The sequence below is a fragment of the Pseudophryne corroboree genome, chromosome 6, assembly GCF_028390025.1.
Source record: "Pseudophryne corroboree isolate aPseCor3 chromosome 6, aPseCor3.hap2, whole genome shotgun sequence".
Classification (NCBI taxonomy): Eukaryota; Metazoa; Chordata; class Amphibia; order Anura; family Myobatrachidae; genus Pseudophryne; species Pseudophryne corroboree.
Window position 1 is genome coordinate 172,162,479 of NC_086449.1, and position 23,301 is coordinate 172,185,779.

At 48.3% G+C, this 23,301-nt stretch overlaps 1 protein-coding gene across 1 annotated transcript in view; it reads left to right on the top strand.

Moving 5' to 3' along the window:
- The window catches only part of LOC134936836 (tetraspanin-15-like), a 535,165-nt gene extending 514,050 nt beyond the window's left edge, over positions 1-21,115 (top strand). Inside the window, exon 8 of the mRNA XM_063932111.1 lies at positions 20,280-21,115. Within this exon, the coding sequence (XP_063788181.1) occupies positions 20,280-20,483 (204 nt within the window). The 3' untranslated portion in view covers positions 20,484-21,115. The remainder of the gene's footprint in view (positions 1-20,279) is intronic.
- Positions 21,116-23,301: the final 2,186 nt, after the last annotated feature.

Here is a 23,301-nt window from a genome sequence, read left to right on the forward strand (position 1 = left end):
TCCTGCATGCACCCAACAAGCTGGGTGCTCCTGCTTCAAAGCAAACTATTGCGCGCTGGATCTGTAACACGATTCAGCAAGCTCATTCTGCGCCAGGGTTACCGCATCCTAAATCGGTAAAAGCCCATTCCACATGGAAGGTGGGCTCTTCTTGCGCGGCTGCCCGAGGGGTCTCGGCTTCACAGCTTTGCCGAGCTGCTACTTGGTCGGGTTCAAACACATTTGCTAAGTTCTACAAGTTTGATACCCTGGCTGAGGAGGACCTTGCCTTTGCTCATTCGGTGCTGCAGAGTCATCCGCACTCTCCCGCCCGTTTAGGAGCTTCGGTATAATCCCCATGGTCCTTACGGAGTTCCCAGCATCCACTAGGACGTCAGAGAAAATAAGAATTTACTCACCGGTAATTCTATTTCTCGTAGTCCGTAGTGGATGCTGGGCGCCCGTCCCAAGTGCGGACTCTCTGCAATACATGTATATAGTTATTGCTTAACTAAAGGGTTATTGTTATGAGCCTTCTGTTACTGAGGCTCAGTTGTTGTTCATACTGTTAACTGGGTTTGGTTATCACAAGTTGTACAGTGTGATTGGTGTGGCTGATATGAGTCTTACCCTGGATTCCAAATCCTTTCCTTGTTGTGTCAGCTCTTCCGGGCACAGTTTCCTTAACTGAGGTCTGGAGGAGGGGCATAGAGGGAGGAGCCAGTGCACACCAGATAGTACCTAATCTTTCTTTTAGAGTGCCCAGTCTCCTGCGGAGCCCGTCTATTCCCCATGGTCCTTACGGAGTTCCCAGCATCCACTACGGACTACGAGAAATAGAATTACCGGTGAGTAAATTCTTATTTTTTTCACTAAATAGTTCTGAAAATTGCAGTAAAGTAAGCATGTCATACATCAAACTTTATTAGTGATGTTTGCATAATAATAATGAGAAAACTTGAGGGAGCTCATGCAACCCCTACACTTTGTCTTGGATAGTCACGGAACTTGCGAGTGGTGGGTCCAGGTGCAAAAATATGCTTTGGGGTCCGTCTCTCCTAGGCACAATGACGAGTTCATAATATGGCATGTGACCGCCAAACAATACAGACAGCATCCAGTGTCTAATAATAATCTGTCTGATGGATTTCAGTGCTACGGATGATGTGATATTTAATGAAGTGATGATGATCCAATCAGCAGCAGATGGCCAGCAGGCCCCTTACTCCCCAGGTGCCCCAGTGCGACACACCAGTGGTAGCTCTGACCCTGGTCTTAAAGTATTCTTGACTGTAAGGGGTCTATTTACTAAGCCTCAGGCGGAGATAAAGTGGACAGAGATAAAGTACCAGCCAATCAGCTCCTAACTGCCATGTTACAGGCTGTGTTTTTAAAATGTCAGTTAGGAGCTGATTGGCCGGTACTTTATCTCCATCCACTTTATCTCCGCCCGAGGCTTAGTAAACAGACCCCTTAGTCATGTTTAGATCCCACATTATTTATTTATTTATAAACATTTACTTATGTAGCATATTGCCTTGCAAATGGGAACAAAACAGTAATAAAACAAGACTAGGTAATAACAAAGAGGTAAGAGGGCCCTGCTCGCAAATTTACACCCTATAGGGAAATAGGCTTTGATACACAAGGACAGGTGCTACATATTGCCTATTGGTGAAAGTGAGGAAAAGAAAATATGTGAAGTTATGTGTGGGATGTATAGAGGGGATGTTGTTGGGTAGGATAGCTTATGGAGATTGTGTAGATGGTTGTGAAGTTTAATAAGCTCTACGAAAAGGCGAGTTTTTAGGGAATGCTTGAAGACTAGGAGACTAGAGGAAAATGTTATTGTACATTGGGCATGACTGGGCAATGAGTGTGGATGAGATCCTGCCTCATCCACTTAAATCTCCTTATTTATATTTGATTAAATACTTCTCATTACAAGAACATACATTTAGCTGGCACATACTGTATATACATGGGTCCGGTATGAAATACCAGCAGACAGGATGCCGGCTGTTACTATACCGACAGCGGCATCCCCTCTTACAGAATACCGGCAGCAAATCCCATTGCGGTTCTTTTCCCACTCTGTTGGTGATGTGGACCCACCAACCGAGTGGGATTTAAGGGCGGGTGTCGGGATGCCATCTGTCAGCATAATGCCGGCTGTCGGGATTCCAGTGTCGGGCTCCTGAACACCTGGATCCCGACCGGTGGCATTTTGACTGCATCCCATACACACAGATACTAATCCTCTTCATATTTATGTATAGAGATTCTGCTGGTATAGACTCAGCCCTTTTATCTCATTAACCTGGGCTGCCATTTACTAAAACCTGGTGCTCTCTGTACTTTTACAGATTTTACTTGCAGCTGAGAGTAAACTGAAGCAACAACTGCTCCTTTCACTTAGTGGGGGTGCTTCTTTATTTCTGTATCGCACAGGGAAACGTTGCTTGTTTGCCATTAAAAATGGTGTGAATGGGGGGAGCAATAACAAGAGGCAAGCTCCATGCTTGTGGATTGTTATTGATCAGCGTGATCCCAATAGGCAGTAGTACAGCATAGCCCTTTACTGAGCTGAGTACTACAGACTGGAAGAACCCATGGGAAAACCTGTTCAGCTTGCACTCCCACTGAAAGTAAAGAATTGACCAGTGACAATAGGGAGATGTATTAACCTGGAGAAGGCATAAGGAAATGATAAACCAGTGATAAGCGCAAGGTGATAAACGCACCAGCCAATCAGCTCCTGTTAATTTACATATTGGAGCTGATTGGCTGGTGCGTTTATCACCTTGCACTTATCACTGGTTTATCACTTCTTTATGCCTTCTCCAAGTTAATACATCTCCCCATTGTGACTACAAACCAGTAAGTTTCATATCAGTCATAGGGAAAGTATTGGAAACACTAATAAAAGAAAGAGTCACGGAATATCTTAAATTAAACAATTTACAGGATCCAAAACAGCATGGATTTACTTGTGGGAGATCATGCCAAGCAAATCTTATTGACTTATTTGACTCCGTGACTAAAATAATAGATCATGTGGGGGGGGGCTGTAGATGTAGCATATCTAGACTTTAGTAAGGCATTTGACACTGTCCCACATCACAGACTGCTAAATAAACTCAAAAGCTTGGGATTGGATTGTAAAACAGTTGAATGGATAAGAACCTGGTTGCAGGATAGGAAACAGACAGTTGTAGTAAATGGAGTGCATTCTGTGGAGTTACCAGTGGAGTATCCCAGGGATCTGTAATTGGACTAGTGCTCTTTAACATCTTTGGTGACATTGCAATTGGTATTGAAGGGAAAGTATGCCTTTTTGCAGATGACACAAAGATATGCAACAGAGTAGACACACTGGGAGGGGTAAAACAAATGACTGATGATCTAGGTAGATTTGAGAAATGGTCAAGAACGTGGCAACTACAGTTTAATGCTAAATAAAAAATGCAAAATCATGCACTTGGGTCTCAAAAACCCAAAGGCTAAATATAGTATCAAGGGTACTATAATGCAAACTACTGAGGAGGAAAGGGATTTAGGAGTCATTATTTCAAGTGACTTAAAGGCAGGAAAGAAATGTAACAAAGCAATGAGGAAGGCTAGTCAGATACTTGGTTGCATAGTGAGAGGATCAGCAGCAGAAAAAAAGAAGTAATAATGCCACTGTATAGGTTTGGCAGATGTAACATGTGCAGAGAGATTTAGATTTGGGTGGGTTATATTGTTTCTGTGCAGTGTAAATACTGGCTGCTTTTTTTTTTACACTGCAATTTAGTTTTCAGTTTGAACACACCACACCCAAATCTAATGCTGGCCATACACTTGTGCGATGCCCCGCAACGGGGCATCGCACCGGCAGTTCAGGTGCGATCAAATCGCACCTGAACTGCCAAAGTGGTAATCACGTGATGGGCACGTCACCGCCGAGTGGGAGCGGCCTCTGGCCGCTCCTGGCGGGTGCCCATCGCACATCGCAGTGCGATATATCTCATGTGGGTTTAAAACCACATGCGATCGCACTGCGATGCGAGAAGTATTATGTGCAGTACATAATATCTTGAGACGCGATATTCGGCGTGCCCGCGCATCGAAAGGTACCTTAAATGTGCATACAATCCTTCGATTTCTCTCACAGATGTGGTCGAAATCGAAGGATAGTACCGATAATATCACAAGTGTATGGGCACCATTACTCTCTCTGCACATATTATATCAGCAGGCTTGGACCCCCACTGCTTGGGGGCCCACCTCCTGCTCTAGGGATCAGGTTCCAGACTATGCACTTGAATTATACATTATACATGTGTTTCCTTATACTGGACTATGGTGTATTTTCTACAGTGCATTGCAAACCTCCTAATGGCTGATGTGTGCCTCCATTCTAACAGTAAAAACATCCTATACCCTTATACTAAGAATAAAGACACAGAGAATTGAATTTGGCCGAAAATTGTTAGCTATTTATTGTAACCCTAACCACTAGAAAAAAACTGTAAAATCAAATATTAAATTAGCATATAATATTAACCGAATATGGTGGCAGAAAAAAGAACGGCTAAAAACCCACTGAAGATAACCTCAAAGACCTTAAAACTAAAACAATCCTAATCTACCACAAAAACCATACATAGGTATCCACACTGACTACCCACCCTGATGGGTGATGACGCTGCCCCCTGTCGGGTGATCTAGCAGCCTTAAAAGTCAATGGAGTTGAGTGCACCTAAACCACACCAACACCGTAAAAACTGTGACTAACAAACCAAACCAGAACCTGCCGTTCTTTTCCGCCAAACAAATAGCCAATGAGAAAACCACTACTAACAACCTAAAGCCACAAAACTCCGTGCCTAATCAAACTAAAATGTGGTGGGAGGGCGGGAAGGCAAACTAAAAGAGACCGCTAATGCCCTATGCATCCCCTACATATACTGATCCCTCCCCTAACTATAATTGGCTGTAACCTGTCATGCCATTCTGGTCCACACCCATCACAGGAGGTTTAACTCTATCCATTCCCATGCCTGTCATTCTGTTCTCCTAAACCTCCTAATGGCTGATGTGTGCCTCCATTCTAACAGTAAAAACATCCTATACCCTTATACTAAGAATAAAGACACAGAGACTTGAATTCGGCCGAAAATTGTTAGCTATTTATTGTAACCCTTACCACTAGAAAAAACCTGTAAAAGAAAATATTCAATTAGAATATAATATTAACTGAATATGGTGGCAGAAAAAAGAACGGCTAAAAACCCACTGAAGATAACCTCAAAGACATTAAAACTAAAACAATCCTAATCTACCACAAAAACCATACATAGGTATCCAACTCAGACCTCCACGCTGACTACCCACCCTGATGGGTGATGACGCTGCCCCCTGTCGGGTGATCTAGCGGCCTTAAAAGTCAATGGGGGTGTGTACACCTAAACCACACCAACACCGTAAAAACTGTGACTAACAAACCAAACCAGAACCTGCCGTTCTTTTCCACCAACAGCGAAAGACTCTTTTACAGAGGCTTCGCCCCACCACCATACCCTCAACCTAAATCCTGCACCCCCTCAAACAGATCCTCCAGGAAAAACATCATCCCTTCCTTGGACAAATGTACACCATCAGGCCGAAAAAGGTGAGTGTCACGGACCGAATCCTAGCGTGGCGAACCACTGTCCCTCCGTGAGCCAACACCCACTTTGCTACCGCTGCATTCACCTTTTGCCTGGCCTCATCAATAGGGCGACCATCCGCCACTCCTAACCAACGCAACCTCGGCACAATCATTGAGAACACCAAAACACAGCTAGGCCAAGCTGTGGCAATACTGGACAAATCTTCCACCATGGACCATCTCAAATCCAAAGACGTCCTCTTACCCAGATCGTTACCACCCAAATGGACAACTAGGACCCTAGGGACTCCATGCTCCCTGGCTTGACTGACCAACCTACCCTTCAAATCATGCCACATCATTCCACGCCAACCAAGCCAACGAACACTATGAGCCTGGGGGAAAAAATGCGCCACCTTCCGAGGCCAAAAACTTGGCTGCCCAGTAAACAAAAGAGTGACCGACTACCCATACTGACAACTCGTCATCCACCCAACCTAAAGTGAAGGAAAGGAATAAAAAGTAGGTTAGTAAATGTCCTAACATGAGCTTAATACATGACTTAACCTGAAGGATCTGCCAAAAGAAAAAAGGTTTTCATTTCTGATTGAGTCACGGCCTAGCCGTGCTAAACAAGCCTCAAGCCAATCGAAGCATAACATAAAGGCACAAAGGGAAAGATCAAAATAAAACAGAGCAAAAGTAAAAGAGGGGGGGAGGGGTGTAAATGGGGAAAACATAGAAGAATTCAGCTGGAGGTGAAAGCTTAAAAACCTGCTAAGGGACTTTTAATTGGAACCAGTCAGCCGAATTATGGTAAAATTTAAATTCAGTCCGTCAGGTCAGGCAAAAAGTGCAAAAGAACTCCAGACCCCCACTGCCAACAGCGGCGAGTAGCTAATCCCTGAGTAGGATGAACAGGGGAGACAAACGAACACAAACTGTACAAAGACGGACTCAACAAATCCAACAGTAAACCTCTTAACGTTAGCTAAAACAGCAACTCATAAAACCAGGCGAATATACCGCTTGTAACTGGAAGACTTCCAGCACCCCACCGCCTGAATCTCCGCAATGGAAAAACCTGCCGACGCAGCTGACGTCGCAGCCCCTATTCGAAAGGAATGCGTACCAAAAGCAGTGGGTGAAAGACCCAAGCTGGCCAGACAGCGACTTAGCATCCAGCTAAATTGATACTTCGTCAATGGTAAACCGTCATAATGCAGCAGCCAGGATCCCCCCGGGCCGTACTGCCGCATATCTCATTGCCAACTTTACTGGGCAAATGCGCTCCTCCAGAGACGACACCAGAGTGACCCATCGTCCTCTACCCACTTGGTCCATCTTAGATTACGCAGTCTACACTGCAAAGACCTCTCACCCACCACCACATCGTCTCGGAGCATGCGCGAAACTGTCCATTTAGAAGCGCCACCAATTCCGAAATCCGAAAGGCTCCATGATAAGCCATGGAGAACACCAACTCGAACAACAGCGACTCAAAAAGTGAAGACGCAACCCCGGCTACCACACTGATGACAGCTGGCAGCAGGGCCACATCGATCGGACGCCGCCCATCTGGCGGCGCTGACGCCACACGCGCCCACCCTTTCATCGCCTTTGCAAGGAGGCCGCTCTTTGTCACATCAGGAAAACCCTTCAGTTTATTAAAAAATTAGATCCCTGCTAGGTACCGGGACACCACGGCTCTAGACCTACCCATGACAAAAAGCTGCCAAATAAAAGAAAACATCAACCGATGCCTGCTCTTACCTTCTTGCCCCTGCCCCTGGACAAACTCTTCCCACTCACTCCAAGCTTGACTGTAAGCCTTGAGCGTGTTCAGAGCTACAGATCGCATCGCTAAGCTCTCCAGTCCAGACCGATCACCTGCCAGACATAATCAGGACATTGAAACCGCCGCGCATCGGCCTCAGGTGCCAACAGCCGAAATCTGTCCCACTGCCCGCGGGACAACGCGTTGGCAATTCCGTTCTCGATTACCGGAACGTGCTGCGCGCGCGAAACCATACATTCCGATGCAAGCTAGTCAGCATCAGCTGCACAAGCACCCTCAATACCACAAGCGACCTTGCCCTCTGATTATTAATCGCATGCACCATGCCCAGATTGTCGCATCGGAACAAAATGCTGCGATCGGCCAGACGCTCACCCCAAACCTCCAAGGCCACCATAATGGGGAAAAGCTCAAGCAGCAAAAAGGTCCTTAGTAAAACCTTCACGAGACCAGTCCTCAGGCCAAGGGGCCACACACCAAGAGCCCTCTAGGTAGCATCTGAACCCAGTGGAACCCGCCGCATCGGTAAATAGCTGTAATCCAGCATTGTCGACCGTAGGGGCCAACCAGATATGCACCCCATTGAAGTCCTCCAGGAACGAGGCCCAAACGGCCAAATCCCTCTTAATCTTGGAGGACAAGCGAATGAAATTATGCGGTCTGGCACACCCCGCCGTCGACCTTTCCAACTTTCGGCAAAAAACCCTGCCCATCGGGATAACCCGACAAGCAAAGTTCAAGAGGCCCAACAAAGTCTGTGCCTGCCGCAGCGTAAGCTTGCGCGATGCCATGAACTGCCCGATAACCTCGCAAAGCTTGTCAACCTTGGCCTGAGGAAGGCGGCATGAGCCTGCCACCGTGTCAATCTCAATACCCAAAAACGACAGACAGGATACCGGCCCCTCTGTTTTATCTTCGGCCACAGGCACGCCATAGTGATAAAACAGGGCTCTGACGCTAAACAACAAATCGCTGCAGCGCGGCGAATCCGCCGGTCCCACGCACTGGAAATCATCAAGGTAATGTGCTACCCCATGACCACCCGTGGAAGACTCCACGCACCAGTGCAAAAACGTGCTAAATTTCTCGAAGAATGAGCAGGAAACGGAACACCCCATTGGCAAACATTTGTCAATGAAATATTCCGCTCCGATCCAAAAACCCATAAAACGGAATGAGTCTGGATGTAACGGAAGCAACCTAAATGCGGATTCAACATCAATCTTAGCCATCAGAGCTCCTGGGCCATAAGTCCGAACAATCCCCAGTGCCTCGTCAAACGACTGGTACACCACTGAACATTGTTCCGGCAGTATGGCGTCGTTGACTGACGACCCTGACGGGTAAGAGAGATGCTGAATGAGCCTAAAGGCACCCGGAGTCTTCTTAGGAACCACCCCCACTGGAGAAATAACCAATTCATCCAAAGGGAGCAGGCGAAAAGGGCCTACCATCCTACCCAGTCGCACTTCTTTCTCCATTTTTTCTCGCAAAACTGACGGGAAAGTGCGAGCGGATTGAAGATTCTTGAGGGCCCTAACTCTCACGTCGCCCGCAACCGGCAGGCGGAAACCAAACTTGAACCCGTGAAACAAAAAACTAGTGACCTACCTATTTGGATACCAGCCAAGCCACTTGGACATGGCATCCAACTTAATTGGCGTTGGAGCCCTGTTGAGCGCTCCCGCTCCCAGGGGTTTTACCATAGCCTTGCTCTTGGTCCCTGCCAATTCCCTTTAGAACAGTTGGAGGCTGGGTGAAATCCGCCGCATTGCAAGCTGGAGTGTCAAAAACGACACTGCCTGCCGAAGGAACAGGTCTCGTTATTATATGCGAAGCATTTACCCCGCGCGGGCGCCCGCCCGCCCCCGCGAATAGCAGCTCTTTTTTTCCTGCCCGACCCCACTTCCGCGCTAGCTCTCTGGGCAGATGATCCAGCGTGCTGTCCATCTGCCCCCGGATTCCGGGGCTCCTTCGCAGCTTGAGAAGTTCGAGTGACCTGAAGCCATACCTCCACGTCCTTGCACCCAAAATCAATTATATGCAAGCAATCCTGCTTTTCCCGAAACTTCTCGTCATACGTGCGCCATTCTACTCCTGTTGACGTTCGCTGCATATTGTGAATCAGGTGCAAGTACCGGATGACGTTCATGTGATCGTCCGGCCTATCCTCCAAATAACACGCCGCAAAGACGCAGAAGCCAGCCAGCCAATTGTCAAACGACTGGAACGCCTCAGCGTCGATACCCTTCTTAGCTTTAGCTGCCTTATACTCTTTCTTAGCATCCTTAGTCAACACGAACAAATACACGTATTCGCTTCTACCAATTTTCTTCCGGCAGCTTTCCCGCAGCCCCCTCAACACTGCCGTATAGTCACAGTGAACTACTCCCAGCAAATTACGGCGCTTCTTGGCCCTGCGATCGCTATCGCTAAGCCGCTTGCGCCTCTTACGCTTCTCCCGCTGCCCTGTCACCTTTTTTGCGCACCTGGCAGCCCGCTTCTTCGCTCTAGTCGTGCTACTAATCTTGGATGCTCGCGACGACAAGGATGAAGAAGAGGAGGAACTGTCGGAACTAGTGCGCGCGGAGGAGCCCGATGCCGAAATCTCCACCTCACCTGACGTTGACGACCGCTCGGACTCAGATGCCACTGCTGTGTGAATCTCAAAATCCTCGTCCCCATCATCCTCCATCTTGCCAAGTCCTCTGAAAAAGAAAACAAAGAACGGGACCCGGAATCCCCTGCCGGGACTGGCAGCCCGATCCGAAACACTCCCGCCTGCTCAATACTCGAGCGCCTCACCCCCGTTGGCGTGTTGCCCAACTGCGCCGCGGCCTCTTCCAAATCCTGGCAAGCGCGCGCTATCCACCGCACCGCCGATCCCGACGGTGCTGAAGGAGTTCCCCCGCGTGCCCGCACGACTTACCGAACCCGGGGAGGCAGCTGCCACCAATGGGGCCAAAGCCGACGCCACTGATGACAGCGTAGACGCCATGTCCCCAGAGGCCTCCTGTTCGCCCCTATCCTCCCTGCCCCTGCCAGGCGAGAATCTGGCTGACCTGTTGGTCCCCCCTCTGATCGCTTGTCCTGTCCTCTGCACCCCGCCCCCCTCACTCCTCCTGTCCTCCAATGCCCGGCCACCGCTGCCAGCCCTGCCCTGCACTCTCACACCTGTCCCCAGCCGGGAGGCCCCAGGTTCCCGAAGCCTGGAGCTCCCCTGAGCTACAGGGAAGGCAGCCCCCTCAGCCAAGACACCATCAGCAAGAGCCTGCCTATTTGCATAAGTAATATTGCTAGCTGTGCCCGCCCCCCGCTCCGTCCGCCGTCCCCGGCCGGACTCCGGCACTGAGGGAGGCAGCAGGGGAGAGTGATCAGTAAATGCCGCCGCTGCGCGCCCACTGCTACCTGTGGGCGTCTCCGGCACCCGCCGCCCACAGGTAGCAGACAACTGCAGGCCAAGCTATGTGCGGCGGAGGTGGCACAACATCCACTAAAGGAAGGCACGTAGGCCCTCCCCGGCGCGCGGCTGCGCGAAAAACAGGCCAGCGACGGAGGGAGCCGCAGGCAGAGCCCCAGCCACAACTCCCTCGCTCGCCTCAGACTGGTGCTCCTTCTGCCGCCCGCGTCCGGACCGCAACAACGGCACTGCCAACTGCGGCAGGGGAGACAGATCCCGACCCACCGCCGCCACGCGCGCCTGCGGAGCGATGAGGCCGAACGGGCTGGCGAGACTAAAGGCCCCACAATGGCCCCCTCTCCACCACCTTCTGAGCGGTAGCGAACAGGGGCCTGGGGGGTACGCAGGGATCGGGCTGCGGCAGCCATGACAGAAAAGGGACAAGGAGGGGGAGGTGAGCAGCAATAAATCCCCCAAAAGCTAAACTAAGTTATTATTTTAAACAAATATAAGTGCAGCCCTTAGTGGGGATTGAACCTCTAAACTAATCTAAACCAAAGCACCAAGCCAGAGAAATAAAACTGTCCTATTCAGGACAGCACATACTCACCGCAAGGCAAACTAAAAGAGACCCCTAATGCCCTATGCATCCCCTAAATATACTGATCCCTCCCCTAACTATAATTGGCTGTAACCTGTCATGCCATTCTGGTCCACACCCATCACAGGAGGTTTAACTCTCTCCATTCCCATGCCTGTCATTCTGTTCTCCGAAGAGAAGTATTAGACCTTGAGGACATGCACTGAAATGGAGGGAGGCAGGTTCAGGGGAAATGTAAGGAAAAATTACAGCACAGAAAGGGTAGTGGACAAATGGAATAGCCTCCCGTCAGAGGTGGTATAGGATAAGTCAGTAGAGCAATTTAAACATGCATGGGATAGGCATCTTCTATATAATAGCCCAGATCTGTCACTCTGTGAATCTGTGGATAACGTTGGGCGTGGCTAGGAGCTCTCATTGGGTTAGCAGCAGATCAATCACACCTAGTCAACAGCTGATTGGGCGAGAAACGCCCTCCCACACAGGTTACATCCAATGGGAGGCTCTGCCCTTTGGCTGCTATGTGTTCCCAGAGCAGGAATAACAATGGGGCTGATGGAGCTGCAGCTCCAGTTCCACATCCCAATATAGACCCACTGCATCTGCAGCAACAAACCCTCCAACAATTTACACATAAAAATTGCTACAAAATTGAAAAGGGGGCATGGCCACGGGTACAGTGGCGTGGCCACTCCCCTTGTCCTATACTTCCAATGGACGTTTGGAGAGCCAAAAATCGGTACAGACCATAAAAAAAGGTACTGTACCTGCCAAAAAGGTGCAGTTGGAGGGGTATGCCACTGCATCTGCAGCAAGTCTCTGCGCTGTAGATGGGGGGGGGGAAGATTTTTACTGCAGCGTCCAATGTCCTGCTACCAGTCCGCCTGCCCCCTCCGGCAACAACAATCGCCACTCCCTAGCCGCGGCGCAGGTGGAAATAAAGCTGCTGCTGCCACCGGCATAGATGTGTATGAAAGCGCTGCTTTCATAGCCCTCCATGTGCCGCATACTCTCTGAGCCCCGGAGGTTCCTCTGCGCGTGATGTCACAGAAGTGCCACAGCCGCGCCCAGATCCCCAGAGGCCCTGACTCCGCAACACAGCACCTGGGCTGCCGGCCTGGAAGCCCCAAGATGGCTAATGTAACGTTTATCGTGGGTGATATCGTGGAGGGTAATGTCTGGATGCTGAATCAATGTAAAAGGTGACAGTGCTGTGCAGTGGGTGTGCAGTGTCACTGACAATGCACAGCACTCTCACCTTTTTCAGCGAGTCAGTCAGTTCTGCCAGTCAGTCACTATTATTAGTTAAATATTGCATGGACAATGGGCGTGCAATGGTTAAGGGGTTGTAGCCCCTTGCAACGGCGTGAACAGCACACACAGGGCCTGATGAATCACCTAGTAGGTGCTGTGGTTGGGGGAGTGGCGGGTGCGGGGGAGACGCAGATGGGGGAGGGTGTCCGGGGGTGGCATGGGTGGGGGAGGAGTGGTTGCGGGGGTGCCGCGAGTGGGGAAGGAGCTGGTGCGTGGGTGCCGCGGGTGGTGGTCCAGAGCCGCCGCGGGTGGGAGAGGGGCGGGTGCGGTGTGGCGGATGGGGCGGGGGAGCTGCGGGTGGGGAAGGGGGTTCGGAGCCACTGTGGGTGGTGGAGGGGGTGTGTGGGGGTGCAGCGGAGGGGGCCCGGAGGTACTGCGAGTGGGGGAGAGGCGGATAATGCTTCTCCTCCTGGAAGCAGCTAAGCTGCTGTCCTCCCTTTGGCAGTGGCTCTCCCGGAGATTCAAACAGCAGCCAAGCAGCCAGTCACTACTGTTAGCGCCGGTGTCCCAACGCGCTGCATTACAGGGAAGTAGCCGCACTAAATAAACTACAGCTCCCAGTAGCCTTCGTGCCGAAGCATTCCGGCTTTGCTATTATTAGGAATATTTTTTTCTGCTGCGGGGTACACTGGGCTCCACAAGGAAAGACATAGGGGTGTAGAGTAGGATATTGATCCGAGGCACCAACAGGCTCAAAAGCTTTGACTGTTCCCAGAATGCATAGCACCGCCTCCTCTATAACCCCGCCTCCCTGCACAGGAGCTCAGTTTTGTAGTTGGTGCCGCAGATGGCAGGCACATAACAGAGGGGCTGCTCTGGGCAGCCCTAGGAAGAGCTTTTTTGAAAAGAAAAGTGAAGACTTCAAGGGCTGCAGCTGTGTGTACATGTCTAGTGACATTCACTACTACAGCTCCATCTCTCCCCAGCGGCGCTGTACACTCCCGAGCCCTGGTTGCCGGGTAACTACAGCAGGAGGCTCCGGATTTCTTCTGAGTCAGGCACACACAACGGGGGCTCTCTGGGATCACGTGGCCGCGCTTTGGGAGGTGGTGAGTGGGTGCTTTATCTCGATCCGGCGCGGTCGGTGGGAGTCGGACCGCGCGCGCTGGCGGTGGACACTGGCAGTAAAGGCGATCCCACTAGATCACCAGGGCATGGGTGCAGGTCAGGTTTTCTCTTAAAACCTTTTTTGTGTGTAGCCCACAGTACCCGGTGGTTTTGCCAGCAGAGGGGATAAGGCTTAGACCTGGAGCCCCTCCCCCAGCCCAAGGGCGCCATTTCCAGCAAATGTTCCCGCCCTGGAGCTGCATATCTGTCTCTCCCTCACTCCCTGTCAGTGTTTGGGCGCCATTTCTCTCAGCTACACTGTTCCTGGGACTGCTTGGGCAAATCCTCCTTTGTAAAGCCGCCTTGTTGACAGCGCTGTGACTTTAGATGACACTTAAGTATTCTACATGTCAATTAGACAGTGTTAGTTAAGAAAGAGTGCATTTAGGCCCTCATTCCGAGTTGTTCGCTCGCAAGAATCGTAGCTCAGCAGAATTGCGAACGAAGTATTCGCAATATTGCGAAAAGATTTTCCAGTGCAGTTTCTGAGTAGCTCGAGACTTACTCTTCCAGTGCGATCAGTTCAGTGCTTGTCGTTCCTGGTTTGACGTCACAAACACACCCAGCGTTCGCCCAGACACTCCCCCGTTTCTCCAGCCACTCCCGCGTTTTTCCCAGAAAAGGCAGCGTTTTTTCACACACACCCATAAAACGGCCAGTTTCCACCCAGAAACACCCACTTCCTGTCAATCACACTACACTAATGCCATGAGTAAAATACCAAACTTCTTAGCAAATTTACTTGGCGCAGCCGCAGTGCGAACATTGCGCATGCGCAGTTAGCGGAAAATCGCTGCGATGCGAAGAAAATTAACGAGCGAACAACTCGGAATGAGGGCCTTAGTCAGGGTTCTCTGGTACAAGTACCCTGTAATATACATCCAGTTCTTACTGTGCAGTGTTATATCTATTGATTACTTAGCTATATATAAGCTGGTCGTGCAGTATTATTGTTAGTAATAACCTCTGCATTGTATAACTGTGACTATATGTGTGTGCATTAGCTTGGTGAGTGGTTTCCATTTCGTGTCTCTCACTCAGCTTGCTATCCCTATATTCTATAACCTGAGGGGGCTTGGTGCGTCAGGTTTTATAATTATATAGGATATACTTTAATACGTATTTTTCTCTGTGATTTTAGTCACCATATCTCTCCTGTATCCTTGCTTGTGCTGACTACACTGAGCAGGGGTTTGGGCAAGAGGTATTGTGCTGCTGACAATTGTACTGTGTTACCTGATACTGCAAGATATATCATGTCTGCTTCTGAAGGTAACGGTTCTAGGGCTGAACACACTGCCGGTGTTGCTGAAGCCACAGAATCCATATGAGGAGACCATAGCAGCTGGGGGCTCCTTGCCCCCCAGTGGGACTGTGGCAACGGGGCTGCATAATGACCCACCGTGGGCTACTTTCTCCACGCTTCTACATACGCTAGTTACTAAACTAACACCCCCTATGGGACCTTCTATGCCGGTGCAACCGTATGTGGTCCCTCCAGCTAACCCGCCGTGGGCGGATAATTTGTCTGCTCAATTGAAGAAGTTGAACCAGTCCATGACTACTAAAAAGTCTGACCCTCGCTCGCCTAAGACCAAGGGGTCCTCTAAGCGAGCTCTTATCTCCTCACAATCCACTGCTATCACTGACACCTCGTCTGATGAAGATGGCGCTTACACTGACACCACAGATTCTGACACAGACACTGCTGAGGGGGAGGGTAGTTCACATGTGGATGTTCCTGATCTTTTGGAGGCTATCAAGTTGATTTTACAGATTGCGGATGATCCCGAGCCATCTGCCCCTCCTAAGAAACCAGATAGGTTCAAGCGTCAGAAGGTGGTTAAACAAGTTTTACCTCACTCTGACCACCTAGTGGATATACGTCAGGAACCCTGGGGAAACCCGGGAAAGAAGTTTGTGCCTCAAAAGAAGATGCTGGCTCGCAATCCACTCGCGCCAGAGCTGTCTAAAAATTGGGAAACGCCTCCTCCAGTAGACTCACATGTGGCTAGGATGGTGGTTTCCTCAGCTCTACCTGTCACTACCGTCACGTCTCTAAAAGAGCCTACGGATAAACATGTGGAGGGTTGTCTAGAAGCGATTTACACCCTCACGGGTGCTGCACAAAGGCCCACTATTGCAGCAACATGGGCTGCAGAGGCTATTGAAGCATGGGCCCTAGAGTTAGAAGCTGAAATCTCTTCTGACCATGCTAGACAATGCTTGTCATATATTGTCACAGCTTCTCACTATATTAAAGAGGCGGCTTCTGATGCCGGTATCTTAGCAGCCAAGGCCTCTACTACATCAGTCCTGGCTCGCCGGATATTGTGGCTGAGATCCTGGTCTGTGGATCTGGATTCTAGAAAAACCCTGGAGGTACTCCCTTTCAAGGGAGATATTCTGTTTGGGGAGGACTTAAATAAGATAGTGGCTGACTTGGCTACTGCCAAAACTGCCTGTCTGCCAAGTACCGCTCCTTCTGTGTCGAAGGCTAAAGGTACGTCCTTTCGCCCCTTTCGTCCTTCAGGTAAAGCAAAAGGTCAGGCGTACAACAAGCAGGCCCGCACTTCCAAACCTGGTAAGCCGAAGCCCAAAATAGCCTGGGCTGCCCGTCAACCAGCTTCCAAGACCGCTAAGCCTGCCGCATGACGGGGAAGGCCTCCCCCTGGGGGAACCCAGGGTGGAGGGCCGGCCTCTAGGGTATACCCAGGAATGGTTGAAGACCACTTCAGATGCCTGGTTATGCCATAGCCTTCAAAAACCGACCCCTCATCGATTATGCCGGACAGACGTCCCGTTGGACCAGACAAAGGGAAACACTCTACATTCGGTGGTACAGACCCTCCTGGATACAGGAGTCGTAGTACAGGTGCCTCTTGCTCAGAGGGGTCGGGGGTACTATTCTCCGCTGTTTCTGGTCCCGAAACAGAATGGGTCCTCCCGGCCCATTCTCAACCTCAAGGCATTGAACAACTTTGTGAACGTTTCCAAGTTCCGTATGGAAACCCTTCGCTCTATAGTTTTGGCCTTGGAACCTGGGGACTACATGGTCTCCCTGGACATACAGGATGCTTACCTGCATATTCCTATAGCAGTGTCACATCAGCAATACCTGAGGTTTCCGATTGGCAACCTCCATTTCCAGTTTCGGGCGTTACGTTTTAGTTTAACTACAGCTCCGCGAGTCTTCACCAAAGTTATGGCGGTAATGACGGTGGTACTCCGCTGTCAAGGGGTCAGGATACTGCCGTATCTGGACGACTTGTTAATCCTGGCAAATTCCCCAGAACTTCTCCTACGTCATCTAGATATGACGGTCCGGTTTCTACAAGCCCACGGGTGGCTCATCAACTGGAAGAAATCCTCCTTGGTCCCTGCTCAGTGCATGGTGCACCTGGGAGCGCTATTGGACACTCACAACCAGCAGTTGTTCTTGTCTCAGGAGAAAGTCCTGAAGCTTCAGGACAGGATTCGTTGCTTCCTTTCTTGTCCGCAAGTGTCGATACATTCGGCGATGCAGGTGCTGGGCCTCATGGTATCAGCATTCGACATGGTGGAGTATGCTCAATTCCATTTTCGCCCCCTCCAGAGGCTGATTCTAGCCAAGTGGGACGGCCTACCTCACCGGATCAGGTCTCACATGATCTCATTGACTCCGGAGGACCGAATGTCGCTGCACTGGTGGCTCCAGGACCAACGATTGTGCAGGGGCCGTCCCTTCTGGATATCCGACTGGGTCCTGTTGACGACAGATGCCAGTCTCAGAGGTTGGGGTGCGGTGCTGGAGCAACACTCCCTTCAGGGTCGGTGGACCAAAGAGGAATCTCTCCTCTCGATCAACATTCTGGAATTGCGGGTGGTCTTCAATGCGTTGACCCTGGCCCAGCATTTAATTCAGAACCTTCCTGTTCAAGTACAGTCAGACAATGCCACCACAGTGGCTTACATAAACCATCAAGGCGGCACTCTAAGCCGTTTGCCAATGAAGGAAGTCTCACGGATTCTACATTGGGCGGAACGCCATCTACCGGCCATATCGGCAATATTCATTCCGGAAGTCCTGAATTGGGATGCGGACTTTCTCAGTCGTCAGGATGTACACGCCGGAGAGTGGGGCCTCCATCCAGAAGTGTTTCAACTCCTAGTGGAAAAGTGGGGCCTTCCAGACGTGGATCTCATAGCGTCTCGACAGAATCACAAGGTTCCGGTCTTTGGAGCAAGGACAAGGGATCCTCAAGCAGCATTCGTGGATGCGCTGGCGGTGCCGTGGAGGTTTCAGCTGCCGTACGTGTTCCCTCCGGTGTCACTCCTGCCCAGGGTAATTCGGAAGTTCAAGCAAGAAAGAGGAATTCTGCTTCTCATAGCTCCAGCGTGGCCCAGAAGGCACTGGTTCTCAGACCTGCAGGGCCTATCGTCAGAGCGTCCAATTCTACTTCCACAACGCCCAGACCTCCTCGTTCAGGGCCCCTGTGTCTACCAGGACCTAGTCCGGCTGTCTTTGACAGCGTGGCCTTTGAAGCTTCCGTCTTAAGGGCTAAAGGGTTTTCTGAGGCGGTCATTCAAACTATGTTGCGGGCCCGGAAACCAGCTTCTGCTTGGATTTACTATAGAGTCTGGCATTCTTACTTTGTTTGGTGCGCATCTAACAATTATGACGCTTCCAAGTTTAGTATAGCCAAGTTGTTGGCCTTTCTTCAGCAGGGCCTGGACTTAGGCCTGCGTCTGGCCTCCCTCAAGGTTCAAGTATCTGCCTTGTCGGTGTGGTTTCAGAGGAAGATTGTGACCTTACCTGATGTGCATACCTTTACTCAGGGTGTGTTGCGTATCCAACCTCCCTATGTCCCGCCTGTGGCTCCTTTGGACTTGTCGGTGGTTTTGGAGGCGTTTCAAGAGTCTCCGTTTGAACCTCTTGGTTCAGCTGATCTTAAGTGGCTATCCCTTAAGGTGGTGTTTCTGCTGGCTATTGCTTCAGCTAGAAGAGTGTCGGATTTGGGTGCCTTGTCTTGTAGTTCCCCATATCTGATATTTCACCGTGACCGGGCGGTTCTTAGGACTCGTCCCAGATATTTACCTAAGGTGGTTTCTTCGTTCCACCTTAACCAGGAGATTGTGGTTCCGGCACTTGTTTCTCCTGATCGGTCTCCCAAAGAGCAGTCTTTGGATGTGGTACGGGCTCTCCGTATCTATGTGAAGAGAACTGCTTCTATTAGGAAATCTGATTCTCTCTTTGTGCTGTTTGGATTTCACAAACGGGGCTGGCCTGCTCACAAGAAAACTTTGGCCAGATGGATTAGAATGGTGAGTGCACATGCTTATGTGAGGGCTGGTCTATCAGCTCCTGCTCACATTACGGCTCATTCTACTCGGTCTGTTGGACCTTCTTGGGCGGCCCGCCGTGGTGCGACCCTTGAACAATTGTGCAAGGCGGCTACGTGGTTCCCAGGATGCCGGGTTCTTGTGCCCACTACAGTGCGTCCCCTCCCATAAGGAACTACTTTAGGACATTCCCTATGTCTTTCCTTGTTGAGCCCAGTGTACCCCGCAGCAGAAAACGAGTTTTATGGTAAGAACTTACCTTTGTTAAATCTCTTTCTGCGAGGTACACTGGGCTCCACAAGGCGCCCACCCTGACGCACTTAGCTTCTTTGGGTTGGTATGGCATTAGCCGCTGACACTTCTCCTGTCGTGAGAGTGTGGTGTATGTGGCTACTAACCGTTGTCGTCTCTTTTCCTGCTGCTGCATTGGGCTGGTTAACTAAAAACTGAGATCCTGTGCAGGGAGGCGGGGTTATAGAGGAGGCGGCGCTATGCATTCTGGGAACAGTCAAAGCTTTTGAACCTGTTGGTGCCTCGGATCAAGATCCTACTCTACACCCCTATGTCTTTCCTTGTGCAGCCCAGTGTACCTCGCAGAAAGAGTTTTAACAAAGGTAAGTTCTTACCATAAAACCCGTTTGTTTTTTTAAAGGAAAAATTCCTACTGCAATATTTAACCACTCACACAATTATGATTGGAGGTAATACTCCATATAATACAAATATTGCACACCACAAGGGCGTGCAAGGGTTAAGGGGGTGTAGCCCCTTACGACGGTGTGAAGAGCGCCCGTAGAGCGCGATGAATCACCTAGTATGAATATCCTTACAAAGAACTTAGGTTCAAAAGGGTTTGAGATTGCCTAAAGAATTAAAAAAAGGGGCAGATTAGATTGGTTCTTATCCGCCGTCAAATTCTATGTTACTTTCTATATTAATGTAATGAGTTACCAGGATGCCAGCTTTATCTGCATGGAAATACAGTATTAACTGAACCATGATACAGTCCGAAACTTTGAATACTGAGACATCCTAGTTCAGAATAATATAACAAATGCCTTCTCTCTGCGTACCTCTATTCTTGTGTGCTTAAGCTTGTGTTCTCTCCCAATGTTTGTCACAGGCTCTGGGCATTGTATTATCCTATCTATTTTGGAAGAAGCTGGAGGATATTTGTTATGACAAGGATATGGTGGATTTCAGATGTCTGACTATAAAAGACTTTAATTTCAAGGAGTTGGACCTGAGTGGAGCGGGCTGCTGTCTCTGCTTACCGAGGGAGGATGGCTACCTGCCAGTCAATGTGGAAAGTGATGATGAAGGGTAGCCAATTATCCAGCAGTGTATCCAGAGCCCTTGGGGAGAATGTAACTGCATACCCACTCAGCAGTGATTTTTAACATCTCGGGCTACCAAACCTTATTGCAATGCATTATGCTCATGGTAAAGGGCTTTGCTATTATTAGGAATATATTTTTTTTTTTTAAAGGAAAATTCCTACTGCAATAAAAAGGCAGCAACGTGACATTTGCATAGGACCAACACCTGATACAATGTTTACATTTTTGTCTATTAAATTGTGTATTTGTTTAAGTAGGGAAACTCCTGAAAGTGCAGCTTGTCCCTATAAGGTCTTTCTTTATAGTAGGATTTAATCGCTTTGCGGGAAAGTAATCTGCTTCTCTTTTTTTTTTTTAAGATGAAATGCACTTGGTTTTCTAAGTAACTTGTATGTACTGCAGTAGACCCAGAGGAACGGAGGTTTCAAGCCTTCTGCTACCTATGGATACTGCTTGTGTGTTGGGGATGGGCACCCCACCGCATCAAAATGTTAATCAGGATTGGCCAGGGCAATCAGTAGTAGCAGTGTATCCCTGGCCAAAGAGAATGTCCCAGGATTGATTGTGAGCACTATGATTGGCTCACATCTTAAGCAGGCCAAACACCTAAAGATTTATTGTCCGATCTGGCTGGTTGGAATGAATATCTGGTAATGAGTGGGAACAAATGACACTTGTTCATTTACTCCGAAATGCTGGAAAACTGACAAAAAGGATCGGACAGACAAATTGGTTAAATCAAATAGATTTAACCAATTTGTCTGATTGACCATTTTTATCTGTTTTTCAGTGTTTGGAAGCAAGTGGTCAATTGTCATTTGCTCCCATCCATTACCAGATTTTCGTTCCAACCAGCCAGATCGGACAATAAATCTTCAGGTGTATGGGCAGCTTTACTTCTTGATCCAGGTACGCCACACAACTGCCAAATTCCGCAGCCCATTATTTGTATTGCTATGCAGCTGGTGTGTCCATCCAGTTTATATCAAAAGAAACTTATTTAATAGTGCAGTGCACAGACTCCAAAAAAAAACAACAAATATTACCATTTTAACTATTAGCTCTACTAGCAAGATGAGACTGTTTAATTTATACTGTTTAGAAAGGACATTTACATTGGTGTAATTAATTCCCTATATCATGCTGCAGGAGACAGATGCCTCCATTTGCCCCCCAATATGAGGGCACCACTGTCTGGGATATTGTAAATTAAGAATTGTGTGCCACCCTGCCCATGTTATTTTTATTGATGTCTAGCAGTCACAGACCAGTATAAAAACATTTATCTGCAAGCCCACAGCATGCATACCTTTCAATTTTTGATTGTGTGGGTAATGGCAGCATGCAGCCACTTCTGCCAACATCCTAGTCTGTTCGGGACAGGGCTCTAAAAACAGGACTGTCCCACCTAAATCAGGACAGTTGGGAAGATACCAACCTTACACCAATATTGTTAGTATATGAAAAAATAACAAATCTGCTCAATTCACAAATGATATATTACTGTATGTTATTATAGTTGTTAACTACAAAATATGTGATCCAGATTAGGCATTTATACAAGTAAAAAGAGGAAGAAATTGATATATAGGACATAAAAATATAAACCACTCATCTTAAATTATTATAATTACATTATTTATTGGAATAGCTCAAAAATGCATAAACATATACACACAAATGTCATACAAAAAAAGCTAAAAGAAAAAACAATATTGCCAAATTTATGTCATCGGCTAAAAACAATAACACCTAACAATACAACTGGCTACATAATAAATACAAATGCAAAATCTGTATGTGGTGCTGATCATGATAAATACAGGTTGAGTATCCCATATCCAAATATTCCGAAATACGGAATATTCCGAAATACGGACTTTTTTGAGTGAGAGTGAGATAGTGAAACTTTTGTTTTTTGATGGCTCAATGTACACAAACTTTGTTTAATACACAAAGTTATTAAAAATATTGTATTAAATGACCTTCAGGCTGTGTGTATAAGGTGTATATGGAACATAAATGAATTGTGTGAATGTACACACACTTTGTTTAATGCACAAAGTTATAAAAAAATATTGGCTAAAATGACCTTCAGGCTGTGTGTATAAGGTGTATATGAAACATAAATGCATTCTGTGCTTAGATTTAGGTCCCATCACCATGATATCTCATTATGGTATGCAATTATTCCAAAATACGGAAAAATCCGATATCCAAAATACCTCTGGTCCCAAGCATTTTGGATAAGGGATACTCAACCTGTATATAAATTATTATAGGAAAAAATAATAAAGAACATAAAATGCAAATGCCAAGTTCATGATAGTATAATAAAAAGAAATAATCTACAATGTATTATTCATTTAGACATCAGAAGAATCATACTGTTGATACTAGAATTAGCCTTTGGGAAAACAGAATTGAGAGCCACTGCAAGATGAATGATCCACCACCCATTTAAAAGCATATATAAATGTATAAGTATTTAAATTAAAATAATTTAAATGATGAGGCTCAGAGGGCGAGTAGCAAATTGTAAATGTATGTTATCCTCAATTAATCAGTTTAACCAGAGCCGGCCTTAATCAATATGATGCCCTAGGCAAGATGTTGGCTGGTTTTCCCTAGCTAGTTCCACCTCTGACTCTGCACCTCTTTCCCAGCACCATCACCCCTCACCCATAGCAGTCCTCATTTTGGTGTTCCTACCTTCTATATTTCTCTAGCATCCATAATGGATGTTGGGGAGACTTAGTACGATGGGGTAGAAACAGGGTCCAAAGGAAACGGTACACTTTAAAT